This window comes from Haematobia irritans, chromosome 3 (assembly GCF_050003625.1).
Source record: "Haematobia irritans isolate KBUSLIRL chromosome 3, ASM5000362v1, whole genome shotgun sequence".
NCBI lineage: Eukaryota > Metazoa > Arthropoda > Insecta > Diptera > Muscidae > Haematobia > Haematobia irritans.
Genome location: NC_134399.1, coordinates 214,436,245 through 214,453,830, shown reverse-complemented (window position 1 = coordinate 214,453,830; position 17,586 = coordinate 214,436,245). Strand labels below are relative to the sequence as shown.

At 27.7% G+C, this 17,586-nt stretch overlaps 2 protein-coding genes across 2 annotated transcripts in view; one reads left to right on the top strand and one right to left on the bottom strand.

The window, feature by feature from the left end:
* Positions 1-587: 587 nt before the first annotated feature.
* On the bottom strand, positions 588-4,456 carry LOC142231424 (uncharacterized). Its single transcript, XM_075302031.1, has 3 exons — positions 3,855-4,456; positions 817-3,408; positions 588-594 (listed from the first exon to the last, which is right to left on the bottom strand). Exons 1-3 carry the CDS (start codon positions 4,454-4,456, stop codon positions 588-590), a joined length of 3,201 nt encoding a protein of 1,066 aa, XP_075158146.1.
* A 7,643-nt stretch (positions 4,457-12,099) lies between these two features.
* LOC142232046 (vitellin-degrading protease) overlaps positions 12,100-17,586 on the top strand; it is a 15,921-nt gene continuing 10,434 nt past the window's right edge. Inside the window, exon 1 of the mRNA XM_075302750.1 lies at positions 12,100-12,345. Within this exon, the coding sequence (XP_075158865.1) occupies positions 12,270-12,345 (76 nt within the window). The 5' untranslated portion in view covers positions 12,100-12,269. The remainder of the gene's footprint in view (positions 12,346-17,586) is intronic.

Here is a 17,586-nt window from a genome sequence, read left to right as displayed (position 1 = left end):
TAAAGGAGTTAAGCTCTCAGTAGAGGATTAAGAGTAGTTGAGCTCCCGGTAGTGGATTTAAAGGCGTTATGCTCCCAGTAGAGGATTTAAAGGAATTAAGCTCCCATAAGTGAATATAGAGGAGTTAAGATCCCAGTAGGGGATTTTGAGTAGTTCAGCTTCCAGTTGTGGATTTAGTGTAGTTCAGCTTCCAGTAGTGGATTTAGAGGAATTAAAGACACCGCAGTTGATTTAGAGGAGTTAAGCTCCTCATAGTAGCTGCAGAACAGTTCAGCAACTACGGTCTGAGATTGTAGATATGGTGAGCGGTGTGCTGGCATAGTTAGTATTTATTTATTTATTTTTTTATTTATTTATTTATTTATTTATTCGTATTTTGGTGATCCTTAGTACAACAAGATTAAATCTTATATATGACAGCACTAAGGTTTAAGTCGATTAACAATTTATGTTAGGTTTTTGGATACAAAAATAAAATAAAAAAATAAAGGGAACTATATAAATGGATTTTAATACATTTAACATTAATTATGAACATTAATTGTATTTAATAGTTTATATGAATGACAATAAAAATGGTTGCGATTTTAAATGCTACAAATATACACATTAATCAAGATTGTATAATAATAAGATTATTCTAAATGTGATTTTAATTCTTTTTTAAAAATCAATGCGTTGCTTATTAATTGAATTGTTGTAGGGAGATTGTTCCAGAGACGGATCGCATATATCAGAAATTGCTGCTCAGATCTGGAATATTTGTATCTTAATTGGATGATTTTTCTTCCTCGATTTGATCGAGCGAACTTTAACCTCTTGAATATATAAGGGGGCTCGCCACTATAAATAATTTTTTGCAGAAAAAGTAAACATCTGAATTTAATCAAGTTTTCGAAACTCATGTTGAACAGCTGGTAGGAAAACGACGATATGTGATCATAACGTTTCTTATTGAAGACATAACGGGCAATATTGTTGTAGGCTACAAGTAGCTTTTGTTTATCATCACAACTGCAATTTGCAAATATTTCAATTCCATATAAAAGAGTTGGTACAAGATACGTTTTCGCCAAAAGCATTCTGATTTGTATCGGTGTAGATAATTGTACAGCCCACAAATTCCTTAACATTCCATATGTTTTAGCGATATTTTGTTGTAAGTGGTTGGTCCAAGTTAGCGAATTATTGAATATAACTCCAAGGTTTGTAGCTGTTTGTACAATGTCGATATTGGTGTTATTTATGGTAATTTGATATTGTGAATGGTTGATGAATTTGTTTTTGGAAATTAACAGACATTTAGATTTTTTTGGATTTAGTTTAAGGTCATTGTTATAAGCCCAACTATTGATTCTGTCCAGATCATCATTTAGTTTAGATATGCAGCACGGAAGATCGTCAAGATTTGCACTTGTATAAACTTGAACGTCATCAGCATAAAGGTGAATATTGCAGTGGTGAAGGACAAGTGGCAAGTCATTAACATAAATACAGAATAGTAGCGGCCCGAGTATTGAACCTTGTGGAACACCTTTGTAAATACTAAGTATATTCGAGTTTTCTGAGTTGTGACAAACTGATTGTGTTCTACCGCTCAAATAAGACGAGACAAGTCTACATGCTGATTGAGAAAAATTAAATCTTCGTTGCAGCTTTTGAACTAGAATAGAGTGGTTTACTGTATCAAATGCTTTGCTATGGTCGAGGAGTACGAGTATTGATACCAAATTTTGATCCATCTTCGATCTTAAATATTCGACGACATCAGTAAGTACAGTAGCACAGCTTCTCATAGGTCTAAAGCCTGATTGCCGTTCAGTCAACAGTTTTTTTGATATTATATATGTATTTATTTGTTCATACATTAACCGCTCTAAGACTTTCGACAGATACGGCAATATGGCAATTGGACGAAATTCTTTGTTTGGTTTAGGTAGAGGTATTATCTTTGTGTATTTCCAAGTATTGGGAAAAATCGACTTTGTCAGAACTGTGTTGAAAATGTGTGTGAAATATGGCAGGCATATTGGTAATAATAACTTTAAAAATTTTGGGTTCAGTTCATCCATACCTACAGCGTTCGATTTAATAGATAGGAAGCTTTTTCGAACATCATATTGATCTACGCACTTGAAGGTGAACTCTTCAAACGAGAGATCTCCACAAGAGGGAAGACATTCACATGCAGAATTATTATTTTGATTGCCTAACGCAGTTTGGTTAGCAAAAATCTCATTTAGATCATTAATATCAATATTAATAGGTGTGGTACTTTTCCGCCCAATTCCAATGTTTCGAATTGTCATCCATTTTGCTCCGCTATCAACTGCATCATTAAATTTTCTTTGATAATAAGAAGATTTTGCGATATTTATTGCTTTTGTAACTTCACGTCTGGCAAGTTTAAAATGGTCATAAAGTTGTGTAGTTTTATAGCGTTTCCATCTTTTGTATTTATTATCTCTATCACGTATCAACTTCTTAATTTCATAATTAAACCACGGCTGCTGAGTAGGTTTAGTCCTTAAAACTTTTTTAGGCACACAGGCATCAAACAATATTTTTATTTTACCTTGCATAAAATTTACTTGATCTTCAACTGCTTCGTAGTAATAAACCTCGTTCCAGTTTATATTGTTAGCTATGTCATTCAGTAGATTATAGTTAATTCTGCGGAAGTCTCTGAGTTCGAATACTTTGCTCTCTTTGAAAACGGTTACATCATAAGTCAAAAATAGCAAATCATGTTTGGAGAAGGATGATGCAGAAAGTTGATCATATAGTAGAACTTTTTCACAATTGTTAACAAATATTAAATCAAGTAAGGTATTCCCCGAATTCGAGAAATGCGTAGGTATAATTGTGTTTACTGAGTACAAGTCAAGAGTATTCATAGATTCATTGAGTCTCTTTTCTACCAAAATGTTGCTGTTGAAATCACCTGCGATTATAACATCATTGTAGAGCAATGTAAGATTTTCCAGAGTATCAATCAGATTATTAAAAGGTATAGTTCGATGCGGCCTATAAACTGTGCCGACAAGTAATTTCGTATTATCTGCAGTACAAACTTCTAAGAAGATGAACTCTATTTGGCTTCCACTATCTGATTTTAGTTTCATACAACTATTCAGTTCGTTGCGCACGTACATACACACTCCACCAGCATGAGAATCTCTATCTGAACGAAATAGTCTATAACCTTGTAGATTATAAATGCCATCAACAATTTCAGGTTGAAACCACGTCTCAGAGACACATATGATATCAATATTTGATGATATAAAGATTTGCCGGAACTCGTCTAATTTATTTTGTAGACTTTGTGCATTGATATGGACTATAGTTAATCCTGGTTTCTGCTTTGTTAACACACGTACCATATTGAAAAGACCGTCTTTGGAACTGTAGCAATTATTAAATGTCAGTGATGTATTTAGAGAAGCAACGCATTTTTGGTTGTATTAGACATGTTATTATATTATTATTTTTTGTTGAATATTTTATTCTGGTTATTTGATTCGGTTGTAATAAATAGAATAATCGCAATTTATAAAGAAGAATTAGGGCAAAACATATAATTATTTTTGTAATTACTATTACATTAAAATTTGGTTTTGATAAATTTAAATCGTAGATTTTAACGAAAAAACTGTTCAAGCTGTTCCTGGGAATCAATACGTACACCTCTGTCGTTGTCTGAAAGTTTCACATATACGAGCCCGCGTACTGTGAATGCAGCTGTCAATTTTTTAAGTTTTTTGTATTTAAGTGCGGATTGAAATATTTTATAATTTTCTTTACTTAAATCTTCATTGACAAAAAAATGTCTATCGCTGTCAAAACCGCACATTGTTAACGAAAGTTGGGTTTTTTTAACGCGTTTGAATTGAGCTATAGTTTTCATAATAAAGTTTTTATGCATTGGTGAACATAGTTTAATTAATATTGTTCCATCATTAGTTTTAGAACGGGTGTTAATGCGATGGATACTATTTATATTTGGCGTCACAATCTCAAGCGATTCACACATAGTTTTGAAAATTTCGTAAAGATTTTCATTCTTATATGATGGAATGCCGTTTAATCTCAGATTACATGCTACATTTAGATTATCTTGTCGATGTAATTTAAATTTGAGTTCATGAATTTCATTTTTTAGTACACTAATTGATTCATGTTGGTTTTCAATTTCAATAATCCTCTTCTTGAGATCATTTATATCTTTTGTCATTTCAATAATTTTTGTTTCCATAGCACTCATGGCTTTTGATACTGCCTGATCTATTTTTGCCGTCAAAATTTCGGTTTGACGAGCAAATTTTTGATCAATTAATTGAATCAATTTAGGTGAATTGTATTTTGATGATATTGGAGTATTATCAAGATCCGGTTTATCTTTAATTGGTGTTGAAAGAACGGTTTTTCGAAGGTTTATGCTTCTGTTGTTCATATTGACGATTTATATTAATGTCTTTAACACAATAGGGGGTGGTAACACTATAAAGTCACGTTTTAATAGTAGTTGTGTTACCCTGTTATTGCTTTCGATGAGAGAGTAGTTCTTGCAGTTTCTGTTATCGTTATCGATCAAAGTATCTTCACTATGTTTGAAGGAAAGAGTAAGCAGTTTTGTTTTGATATTTTGTGTTGTGGTAGTGTCAGTGATTAAACTTTCCAATATTAAATTCGCGTAGTCATTTAACACGATATTTTATTTCATTAAAAATAAAATGGTTGGTAGATCCCCACAAGCGGACTCCAGCACACAGTGTCACAAAGTTTACAAACAACAGCTTCACTCATCAAAATCCTTTGTAAGGTGCGTATATTGTCTTTTTGCAAACAAAAACTATCAAAGGAGATCCTTGTACTTTTCCATCTTAGTTGTGAAGAACGAACGTTCGTCACCAGAGGAACCAATAAGCTCTTATATTGTTGGAATAAGTGAAATCGACTGTTTCATTTTTCTTTTTTCTGAAGGTCAATAATCAATAAATTTTTGGGACTATTCTAGACAACCGAGTAGCTATCCCAAAAGAAGTGTAACAAAATTAGAAAAGTCGACTTTTGCAAAATTCGATTTGTTTGGAAGATTTGGCCGAAGTGCAATTAAATTTTTACAAAAGAAAATCATAAAAAATATTAAAGATTTTCAGAAACGATTTTCAGTACGAAAGCTTTTCATAAAAACTATGCAGAAAAATATTCTTTACAAGATCGTAACATTTTGTTCTTTTAATGAAAAATTTTCTTAGGCTCTAAATCAATGACAATTTTTGTTCTTGTCACGCATTTTTCCTTTTATTTATGAAGAGAATTTTTTCAGTGTTTATCTGAAAATACCACACACTCTATTATAGGCTCTACTACCATAGTAAAGCTTTTGTTAGCTTTTTTGTTTGGTAGCAAGAAAACTGAAATATTCCAGTTTCACTTTTTAATTTTTGTTAAACTTTCATATTTAAAAAACAAAAAAGTTTTTCTCGTTTCCGAACGTTAAAAAACTTAAAGCTTACCGTGGTACGAATTCTTTCAGTTGTGATTAGAAATTTGTTCACTTGCCCGAGCGATAAGAGTCGATTTTCGAACATCTAGTGGAGGTCTTTGAAATAGTGCGTAAATAAATTTAGTAACATAAACAAACTATATTCGGTATTATTAACTGCGATTCTACTATGAAAATATGGCGCGCGTCATCTTATCTGGGGAATACCAGGTTATATTTTTAACTATGCGACTTGCACGTTTCTGGGGTGTGTGCTTCTTATTTTCAAAACAATATCGCATGATTTTTGTTGTTTGTGAGTGGTCTAAATTTGGGCCTTGGCTATTGTGAAAAACAAACACTTTAAAAAGATACGGGGAAACTAGTTTCAATTGATTATTTATTAGTTCGTAGAAATTTCATGAATTTGGATTTGCTAGATAATACCAAATGAAATTGAAATTGCAACTAAGTTAAAGTGATATGTAACACGCAAAAAACCTTTCTCCCAAAATAATTTTAAAACCAACGATTGACGGTAATGAAGAAAGCTATTTGGTTGGAATGGGTTGCCTCTAATATTTCGGGATTATAGATTAAACAAGTATATACGGCCGTAAGTTCGGCCAGGCCGAAGCTTATGTACCCTCCACCATGGATTGCGTAGAAACTTCTACTGAAGACTGTCATCCACAATCGAATTACTTGGGTTGCGGTAACACTTGCCGATGGCAAGGTATCTTGAAACTTCCTAACACCGTAATATATATCACATAGTCCATATGTGGTATATATTAAACCAAAAAAGGCCGATTAAATACGTATATAATTAAGTTTAAAGTTTCTATAGAAATAAAATTTTGACAAAATAAAATTTTGACAACATTTTCTACAAAAGTAAAATTTGGAAAAAAATTTCTATAGAAATAAAATTTTGACAAAATTTTCTATAGAAATAAAATTTTGACAAAATTTTCTATAGAAATAAAATTTTGACAAAATTTTCTATAGAAATAAAATTTTGACAAAATTTTCTATAGAAATAAAATTTTGACAAAATTTTATATAGAAATAAAATTTTGACAAAATTTTCTATAGAAATACAATTTTGACAAAATTTTCTATAGAAATAACATTTTGAGAATGTTTTCTATAAAAATAAAATTTTGGTAGATTATTTTTGGCTCGAGTGGCAACCATGATTATGAACCGATATGAACCAATTTTTGTGTGATTGGGGATCGGCTATATATAACTAAAGACCGATATGGACCAATTTTGGTATGGTTATTAGCGGCCTTATACTAACACCGTTGCAAATTTCAACCGGATCGGATGAATTTTGCTCCTCGAAGAGGGTTCGGAGGTCAAATCTGGGGATCGATATGGACCGATATGGACCACTTTTGGCATGGTTATTAGAGACAATATACTAACACCACGTACCAAATTTCAATCGGATCGGATGACTTTTGCTCCTCTAAGAGGCTCCGGAGGTCAAATCGGGGGATCGGTTTATATGGGGGCTATATGTAATTATGGACCGATATGGACCAATTTTTGCATGATTGTTAGAGACCATATATTAACACCATGTACCAAATTTCAGCCGGATCGGATGAAATTTGCTTCTCTTAGAGCATACGCAAGCCAAATTTGGGGGTCCGTTTATATGGGGGCTATATGTAAAAGTGGACCGATATGGACCAATTTTTGCATGGTTGTTAGAGACCATATACTAACACCATGTACCAAATTTCAGCCGCATCGGATGAAATTTGCTTCTGTTAGAGGCTCCACAAACCAAATTTGGGGGTCCGTTTATATTGGGGCTATACGTAAAAGTGGACCGATATGGCCCATTTGCAATACCATCCGACCTACATCAATAATAACTACTTGTGCCAAGTTTCAAGTCGATAGCTTGTTTCGTTCGGAAGTTAGCATGATTTCAACAGACGGACGGACGGACGGACATGCTCAGATCGACTCAGAATTTCACCACGACCCAGAATATGTATACTTTATGGGGTCTTAGAGCAATATTTCGATGTGTTACAAACGGAATGACAAAGTTAATATACCCCCATCCTATGGTGGAGGGTATAAAAATATTAATAATCGAAAATAGCTTTATTGTTTTTCAAAATATTCTCCATTAAGCTTTGTAGATTTTTGCACGCGTTTGAACCCATTGTCGAAGCACTCTGATTGAGGTATATCCAAAACTAGGGCCCAAATAAATTTGACAAACATTCTTTTCCTCTGTTGGTTAAGCTACACTTGTAGTTTGGTCAATGTATGGTTTTAAGCTGCAATAAAAAAACAAGAACAAAGTTTAAAATTTTATTTCTATAGAAAATTTTGTCAAAATTTTATTTCTATAGAAACATTTTTTTTATTTTTATAGAAAGTTTTGTTTCTTTTATTTCCATAGAAAATTTTGTCAAAATTTTATATCTATAGAAAATTTTCTCAAAATTTTATTTCTTTAGAAAGTTTTGTTAAAATTTTATTTTTATAGAAAATTTTCTCAAAATTTTATTTCTATAGAAAATTTTGTCAAAATTTTATTTCTATAGAAAATTTTGTCAAAATTGTATTTCTATAGAAAATTTGGTCAAAATTTTATTTCTATAAAAAATTTTGTCATTTTTTTTCTATAGAAAATTTTGTCAAAAATTTCTATATTCATTTCTATGGAAAATTTGGTCAAAATTTTATGTCTATAGAAAAAGTTTTAATTGTTGTTTTGAAAATTTTGTCAAAATGTTATTTCTCTACAAATTTTATCAAAATTTTACTTCTACAGAAAGTTTTGTCAAATTGTTATTTCTATAGAAAATTTTGTCAAAATGTTATTTCTATAGAAAATTTTCTCAAAGTTTTATTTCTATAGAAAGTTTTCTCAACATTTTATTTCTATAGAAAATTTTGTCAAAATTTTATTTCTATAGAAAAATTTTTCAAAATTTTATTTCTGTAGAAAATGTCAAAATTTTATTTCTATTAAAAAAATTTCCAAATTTTATATCTATAGAACATTTTCTCAAAATTTTATATCTGTACAAACTTTTCTGAAAAATTTTGTGAAAATTTTATATCTATAGAAAATTGTCTCCAAATTTTGTTTCTTTAGAAAATTTTGTCAACATTTTATTTGTATAGAAAATTTTCTCAAAATGTTATTTCTATAGAAATTTTATTCCATAGAAAATTTTGTCAAAATGTTATTTCTATAGAAAATTTTGTCAACATTTTATTTTTATAGAAAATTTTGTTAAACTTTTTTCTATAGAAGATTTTGTCAAAATTTTATCTTGCCAAAGTTTTATTTCTAAGAAAATTTTGTCAAAATTTAATTCTATAGAAAATTTTGTCAAAATTTTATTTCTATTGAAAATTTTGTCAACATTTTTTTTCTATAAAAAATTTTGTCAGAATTTTATTTCTATAGAAAATTTTGTCAAAATTTGAATTCTACAGAAATTTGTGTCAACATTTTATGTCAATGGAAAATTTTGTCAAATTTTCATTTTTATAGAAACTTTTGTCAAAATTTTATTTCCATAGAAAATTTTATTTCTATTGAAAAATTTGCCAAAATAATATTTGCAATAGAAAATTTGGTCAGAATTTTATATGTATTGAAAATGTTCTCAAAATTGTATTTCTATAGAAAATTTTGTCAAAATTTTATTTCTATAGAATATTGTGTCAAAATTTTATTTCTATAGAAAATTTTGCCAAAATTTTATTTCTATAGAAAATTTTGTCAAAATTTTATTTCTATAGAAAATTTTGTAAAAATTTTGTTTCTATAGAACATTTTGCTTTGTTTTTTATTTTTGGTTTGTTCTTCAATCATATTTGTTGTTTTGATCTCAGCTTTAAAACCATTGTGTTGACTAAACTACATGAGCAGCTTAACCAACAGAGGAAAAGAATGTTTGTCAAATTTATTTGGGCAAAGCCCTATAGACTGCAAGATGGTTGGATGGACGCACGTTTCGGAATTACCACATTCCTCATCAGCATCCTTTACTTGCAGCAAAACTATCAACAAATTATCAGAATAAATTCAGGCAGTTCACTAAACCCAAAGTGAACCACACTTGAACCCTCCGAAAAAAGGTTTATGATAGCCGGCTTATGCCGAAATAAATTCATACCCAGCAAAAACTAGGTAACCATAACTCATTACAATTTGCATTACCAGAAGTAAAACTCTCATTACACGTTGCATTACATTGCGATGAGTTATAATGACTAACTTATAATGACAATAATAACTACTTCTCAGTAATTTGTGATGATTGTTCTCAAAAATAAAGCAGTCGATAATGGCTTAATAAATTATTGAGCTTTTACATAAAAAATTAAAACCAATATTTAATATAACGTCTAATATGTTTTCCAAGTATTTCATAATAATGGTGCTTTAAATGAATGTATATTATAAAGTAATTCACGAATTTAACTCACTGTTGTAAATTTGCTAGTTTAATCTTGGAATTAATTTGCGTTTAATTCATTTTAGGGTATATGCACATCTAAATTTACATCGCTCCAAATTTCATGGACCAAATTTCGTTATAAACCGCACATGCATTGTATTTTTTATTATTTTCATAAACTGAAAGAAAATATTGTTAGGTCAAAGTTTTTGTGGCGAGTTTTGCTTAGCATAAAAGACGCATAACATTGTTTGCCTTGTCCAAAGTAGATAAACTTTTTAATAAAGGTGTTTTATCCTTACAGTTAGGTGATTCGACTTAAAATGGGTATTTATACATGAAAAGCAATTTTGTTGTACTAAGATCAACTTGGCTGTAATAATTCTAAACAACTCTTCAAAATTAAAGAAATTGTATTTAAATTTGTTGACTTTTGGTTTCTAGCAAAGCTAAACAGGATTAAACAGGAGATGTCTTCTAATACTTTATTTTAAAGTCGTTTTTACTTGAAACATAGCAATTTGAGTTATCATTAAAAGGTTTCGAAAGGACTCTGATAGCACATGAAAACAAAAATTGAAAAAAAAAAATTGAAAAAGTTCAAATTCTTCGTTTCTTTGTCTCGGAATCAGTACCAGCATAATTAGTGTAAAGACAAAATCGTTAGAACCGGACAAGCTTTTTTCTGCGAAGAGATCTACGTATTTCTATTCGAGATATGGATCTCTGAGAAAAAAGTAGTTATTTTTGAAATTACGAATAAATGATTACATATTAGGTTATCATATGCTCTTTATACACTACTTATTTCATGGCCGAAGGTATGCCTGGGAAGAAGTACTTTCCTCCTAGGACATGCGTATGTAAATGTAATCCGGAGCGATGCCAATTAATAAGTAGTTATTACTTTTTAAATAGACTTACCTACAAGATTACCGGGTAATGAGAGTTTTTGCTGGGTACAAACATTTCTCTTTCCGTTTGCCACCATCAAATCATCGATTTGAGTGCTACTCTTGTAGTTTAGTGAACACAATGGTTTTAAAGCTGAGATCAAAACAACAAATATAGAAAATTTTCTCAAAATTTTATTTCTACAGCGAATTTTGTCAAAATTGTTTTCTATCAAAATTTTATGTGTATAGAAAATTTTCTCAAAATTTTATTTCTATAGAGACTTTTGGCAAAATTTTATTTCCCGATTAGTTACAATTCGATGACATCCCGAATACCTACTCCCATCAGATTTTGATCCCATTAAAGAGATTGTCATATATCACACAAATAGATATTATAATAGTTAAAATCAATAAAACCAAATTAATTAATATATTACTCGAGAGAGATATAAACACTTCCATAATGATACCATGGAGGCGACTGAGCTTTCCCCAACCGTTGAGAAAACCACGTTGGAGTTAATATTAATATTACGAGTGCTTTTTCTTTTAGTGTACTATAGATAAATGGGAAATTTTTTTTTGTTTTTTTTTTATTTGCTTTGTCTTGAGACAATTTATGATTTATTGTTGTTGCAAATCGCTATTTATGAGCCAATTACATTATAATTTACCCGCGGTTTGTGATAGCATTCATGAAAGTTGGTAACATTTTATTCACATACATTTATGGGTGCAAGGGATTACCATTGAATAAAGGGCGAGATAGATAATGTGAATGATGGGGGATTTGTGAACAGACCTTTGTTCACAGCAAACGTAAATTTATTATTATTATTATTATTTTTTTTAAGATGAATTTATTTCGTTGCAAATGCTGATTTTATTAAGAGCATCAAGAATTGATATAATAAAAAAATATATTTTCAAAATTCCCATGCATTTTTAAATCATAAGTTTAAATGTCTCTAAGTATAATTTTATTGTTAAATTTATTATAAATAATGCGATTGAGTTTTTTCGTATCACCTGAACTATCAACATTCACGTTTCATTTCCTTTTTTTATTTCGTGACAATATTCCATACATATTCCATATGAAAGATCGAAGTACTTGGGTGTTTTGTTTTTAGGCCTTCTTATCGCTGCAAAGAATATCGAAATTTTTTTTATTAGCACAACCGAACCACCGATGTTTATGGTAATGAAATTCGCAAATCCATTGTAGGTTTCTTTTTATTCGAGACCTTGTGCGAAAGTCAATTGCAAGTGGAGCGTAAGAGCAATTGGAGGTGTTAGTGGTCGTTGACGGTATTGGTTGTGGTCTAAGGAAGGCAAAACAAAAATTGGATTTTATTCAAAATTAAAAAGAATTTACAATTAAAGAATAAATTAAAAAAAAACAAAAAAAAAAAAAACAAAATGTATAGTCAGGAGGATTTACGTAAAATATTCAAAATTATCCTTGTTGTGATGTTGTGCTGTGAAATGCAACCAAGTAAGTTTTGGTTTTGAACTAACAAGTGGTAAAGAAATTACAAAAAAAAATCTAAATAGAAATCGTTTTGCAAAAATAAACAAATAAATAAAATTTCAAAGTTAAGCTAAAAAATACATACCAATTTGATTTTTTTCGAGATTTGAAAATTTTTATTATATTTATTAATAACATATTGGGAAAATTTAAAGTGTTATATTTCTTAGCACAATGTTTTGGTGAAATATTCTGTAAAAATAAAATAAAATAATAAGAATCTTTTCCAAAAAAATTTTTTTTTTAATTTATTATAAAAATAATGATAAATATTTGATAATAATAAAATAAAAATATTTTACAAAATATAATTTTCATAAACTATAAAAACAAAATTATGATGAAACCTTTGGTAAATCTAACAGAATAAACTATTTTAAAATATCGATATATTTGTATTGGGGGAATGGGGAAAATTATATAAAAATATTTTTCTACAAAATTTTTCATGAGATATATAGACTAAAATTAGTGGACACTTTGCTTTTTGTCAAAATTTTATTTATATAGAAAATTTTGTCAAAATTTTATTTCTATAGAAAATTTTGTCAAAATTGCATTTCTATAGAATATTGTCAAAATTTTATTTCTATAGAAAATTTTGACAAAATTTTATGTCTATAGAAAATTTTGTCAAAATTTTATATCTATAGAAATTTTGTCAAAATTTTATTTCTATAGAAAATTTTGTCAAAATTTTATTTCTATAGAAAATTTTGTCAAAATTTTATTTCTATAGAAAATTTTGTTAAAATTTTATTTCTATAGAAAATTTTGTCAAAATTGTATTTCTATAGAAAATGTGGTCAAAATTTTATTTCTATAGCAAATATTGTAAAAATTTTAGTTTTATAGACAATTTTTGTAAATATTGTATTTCTATATAAAATGTGGTCAAAATTTTATTTCTATAGAAAATGTTGTAAAAATTTTATTTCTATAGAAAATATTGTAAAAATTTTATTTTTATAGAAAATTTTGTAAAAATTTTATTTCTATGGTCAAAATTTTATTTCTATAGAAAATTTTGTCAAAACTTTATTTCTATATAAAATTTTGTTCAAATTTTATATATATAGAAAATGTTGTCAAAATTGTATTTCTATAGACAATTTTGACAAAATTTTATTTCTATAGAAAATTTTGACAAAATTTTATTTCTATAGAAAATTCTGTCAAAATTTTATTTTAATAGAAAAATTTGTCAAAATTTTATTTCTATAGAAAATATTGTAAAAATTGTATTTTTATAGAAAATTTTATTTCTATAGAAAATTTTGTAAAAATTTTATTTCTATAGAAAATTTTGACAAAATTTTATTTCTATAGAAAATTTTGTAAAAATTTTATTTTAATAGAAAAATTGGTCAAAATTTTATTTCTATAGAAAATTTTGTCAAAATTTTGTCAAAACTTTATTTCTATATAAAATTTTGTTCAAATTTTATATATATAGAAAATGTTGTCAAAATTGTATTTCTATAGAAAATTTTGACAAAATTTTATTTCTATAGAAAATTCTGTCAAAATTTTATTTTAATAGAAAAATTTGTCAAAATTTTATTTCTATAGAAAATTTTGTCAAAATTTTATTTCTATAGAAAATTTTGTCAAAATTTTATTTCTATAGAAAATTTTGTTCAAATTTTATATGTATAGGAAATGTGGTCAAAATTTTATTTCTCTAGAAAATTTTGACAAAATTTTATTTCTATAGAAAATTGTGACAAAATTTTATTTCTATAGAAAATTTTGTCAAAATTTTATTACTATAGAAAATTTTGTTCAAATTTTATATCTATAGGAAATGTGGTCAAAATTTTATTTCTCTAGAAAATTTTGACAAAATTTCATTTCTATAGAAAATTTTGTCAAAATTTTATTTTTATAGAAAAATTTGTCAAAAATTTATTTTTATAGAAAATTTTGTAAACACTTTATTTCTATAGACAATTTTGTAAAAAATTTATTTCTCTGGAAAATTTTGTGAAAATTGTATTTCTATAGAAAATTTTGACAAAATTTTATTTCTATAGAAAATTCTGTCAAAATTTTATTTTAATAGAAAAATTTGTCAAAATTTTATTCCTATAGAAAATTTTGTCAAAATTTTATTTCTATAGAAAATTTTGTCAAAATTTTATTTCTATAGAAAATTTTGTTCAAATTTTATATCTATAGGAAATGTGGTCAAAATTTTATTTCTCTAGAAAATTTTGACAAAATTTTATTTCTATAGAAAATTTTGTCAAAATTTTATTACTATAGAAAATTTTGTTCAAATTTTATATCTATAGGAAATGTGGTCAAAATTTTATTTCTCTAGAAAATTTTGACAAAATTTCATTTCTATAGAAAATATTGTCAAAATTTTATTTTTATAGAAAATTTTGCCAAAATATTATTTTTATAGAAAATTTTGTAAAAATTTTATTTCTATAGACAATTTTGTAAAAATTTTATTTCTCTAGAAAATTTTGTCAAAATTTTATTTCTATAGAAAATTTTGTCAAAGTTTTATTTCTATAAAAAATTTTGTCAAAATTTTATTTCTATTGAAAATTTGTCAAAATTTTATTTTTATAGAAAAATTTGTCAACATTTTATTTCTATAGAAAATTTTGCCAAAATTTTATTTCTATAGAAAATTTAGTCAAAATTTTATTTTTATAGAAAATTTTGTCAAAATTTTATTTCTATAGAAAATTTTGTGAAAATTTTATATCTATAGAAAATTTTGTCAAAATTTTATTTCTAGAATATAATTTTGTCAAAATTTTAATTAAAAAAATTGTTCAAATGTTATATCTACAGAAAATGTGATTTTTTATTTCTATAGAAAATTTATATAAATAAAATTTTGATGAAATCTTTGACAAAAGTTATAGAAAAAAACTCTAAATGAAAATTTAACACATCAACTGATAAAACCGCATTTAATAGCCCAAACAAAATTTGGAAGTTCTTGCAAAGGCACAACTTTAAAAGCACTTCCAGAAGATGCACTCCCAATGATGTTCTTTATTTTAACTACCCAGGGAGTTCTTTTAATTAAATTTTTTATAACTTGGTTTTTTCATACATTTAAAGGGTAATTTTAACTTTTTTTGTTTCAAATAGGTTAAAAACAGAGTAAGAATTCATAAAATGGTACTAATCATTTAAATTTTGTCGACAAAAATGCTAAATCCAATCTGAAAAAATTGTGCATTTTTACAAATATTTGAGGTCAAACGTTTCCGACAAGCGTTAGAATCAATTAAAAATTATAAAAAATTATAAAAATTATTTATTTAACAAAATATCACAGCATTTTTTAATTTACATCCAAAACATTGAGTTCGGATCACACCTAAATTTTGTGCAACGTTAACAGCCGTTGACGCTGGAGGACTTCCGTCCTATGGCAAGCCCATGTTAAATTTATCGCTTCTGCGTCAATTTTGCACCACTTCCGGATCCAAAAAGAACATGTTCATTACTTTGTTGGCGACGCTTTCTTGCTGGGACGTTAAATAAATAAATGTTAAATATTTTGTGAAAATATTCCATTAACATTTTTTTTACAAAAGTATTAGAATAATACTAGATAGAATAATATTAGATTTGGTACAAAAGTTTATTTAAAAATAACATTTTGTCAAAATTTTATTTCTATAGAAAATTTTGTTAAAATTTTATTTTTATAGAACATTTTGTCAATATTTTATTTCTATAGAAAATTTTGTAAAAATTTTATTTCTATAGGAAATTTTGTCAAAATTTTATTTCTATAGAAAATTTTTTAAAAATTTTATGTCTATAGGAAATTTTGTCAAAATTTTAATTCTATAGAAAATTTTGTCAAAATTTGATTTCTAAAGAAAATTTTGTGAAAATTTTATTTCTATAGAAAAACAAGTATACAAAGCAGTAAGTTCGACCGAGCCGAATCTTAAATACCCACCACCATGAACCAAATATTAGGGTTTCCTTTGAAATTTCAAGAGGGCTTGAGGACAGATCAAGCAGAGCAGTTCAACCAGTACACATCCCGAAGATAAATTTAAAGATTTCACCTATGAGGACTATATCAGATTCTGGATTTTTAAGAACCATTTTTGTTTGAGTTTTAGAGGAATCATTAACCTCTCTTGTAAGTGTGCAAGAAAATTATAAAATAACGTCTTGATTTGAAATCTTAAATCTGTAGATTTTCACCCGAAAAATAAAATCTGGAAATTTTACATTGAGTTTCCAGCAATTTTGATGATCAGTGCGCCTTCTATACCCTCAAGAAGTGAAATCGGTCTATATGGAGGCATTACCAAATGGACTGATAAAAACTTAATCCGATACACGTTTTTGTGAGCCTAAAATACCAGAATATTTACAATTTCAAGCAAATAAGATAAAAACTACGGTTTCTAGAAACCCAAGGAGTTCAATCGGGAGATCTTTCTTATGGGGGCTATACTAAAATATGGACCCATACTCACCGTTTTCTGCACACCTCTTTATGGCCTGAAAATACCTCTAGATTTCCAATTTCAGGCAAATTGAATAAAAACTACGGTTTTTATAAGCCCAAGACCCCAAATCGGGAAGTCGTTTTATATGGGAACCATACCAAAACATGGACCAATGCTCACCATTTTTGGCACACCTCTTTATGGTTCTAAAGTACCTCTCGATTTCCAATTTCAGGTAAATTGGATAAAAACTGCGGTTTCTATAAGCCCAAGAAGTAAAATCGGGAGATCGGTCTATATGGGGGCTATACCAAAATATGGACCGATATTCACAATTTTTGGCACACCTCTTTACGGTTCTAGAATACCTCTAGATTTCCAATTTCAGGTAAATTGGATAAAAAACTACGATTTCTATAAGCCCAAGACCCCAAATCGGGAGGTCGGTTTATATGGGGACTATATCAAAACCTGAACCGATATCACCCATCTTCGAACTTGACCTGCTTGCAGACAAAAGAGTTTGTGTAAAATTTCAGCACGAATGCTTCATTATTGAAGACTGTAGAGTGATTACAACAGACGGACGGACATCGTTATATCATCTTAGAATTTCTCCCTGATATATATATATATATATATATATATATATATATATATATATATATATATATATATATATATATATATATATATATATATATATATATATATATATATATATATATATATATATATATATATTTATATATAT

Bases quoted from the DNA above. Each gene is read 5' to 3' on its own strand.
- LOC142231424 (XM_075302031.1), bottom strand. From the start codon at position 4,456: ATGAACAACAGAAGCATAAACCTTCGAAAAACCGTTCTTTCAACACCA. The intron at 3,409-3,854 runs GTGCGGTTTTGA...TAATTGCTACAG, and splicing joins ACCCAACTTTCGTTAACAAT to TTCCAAAGACGGTCTTTTCA.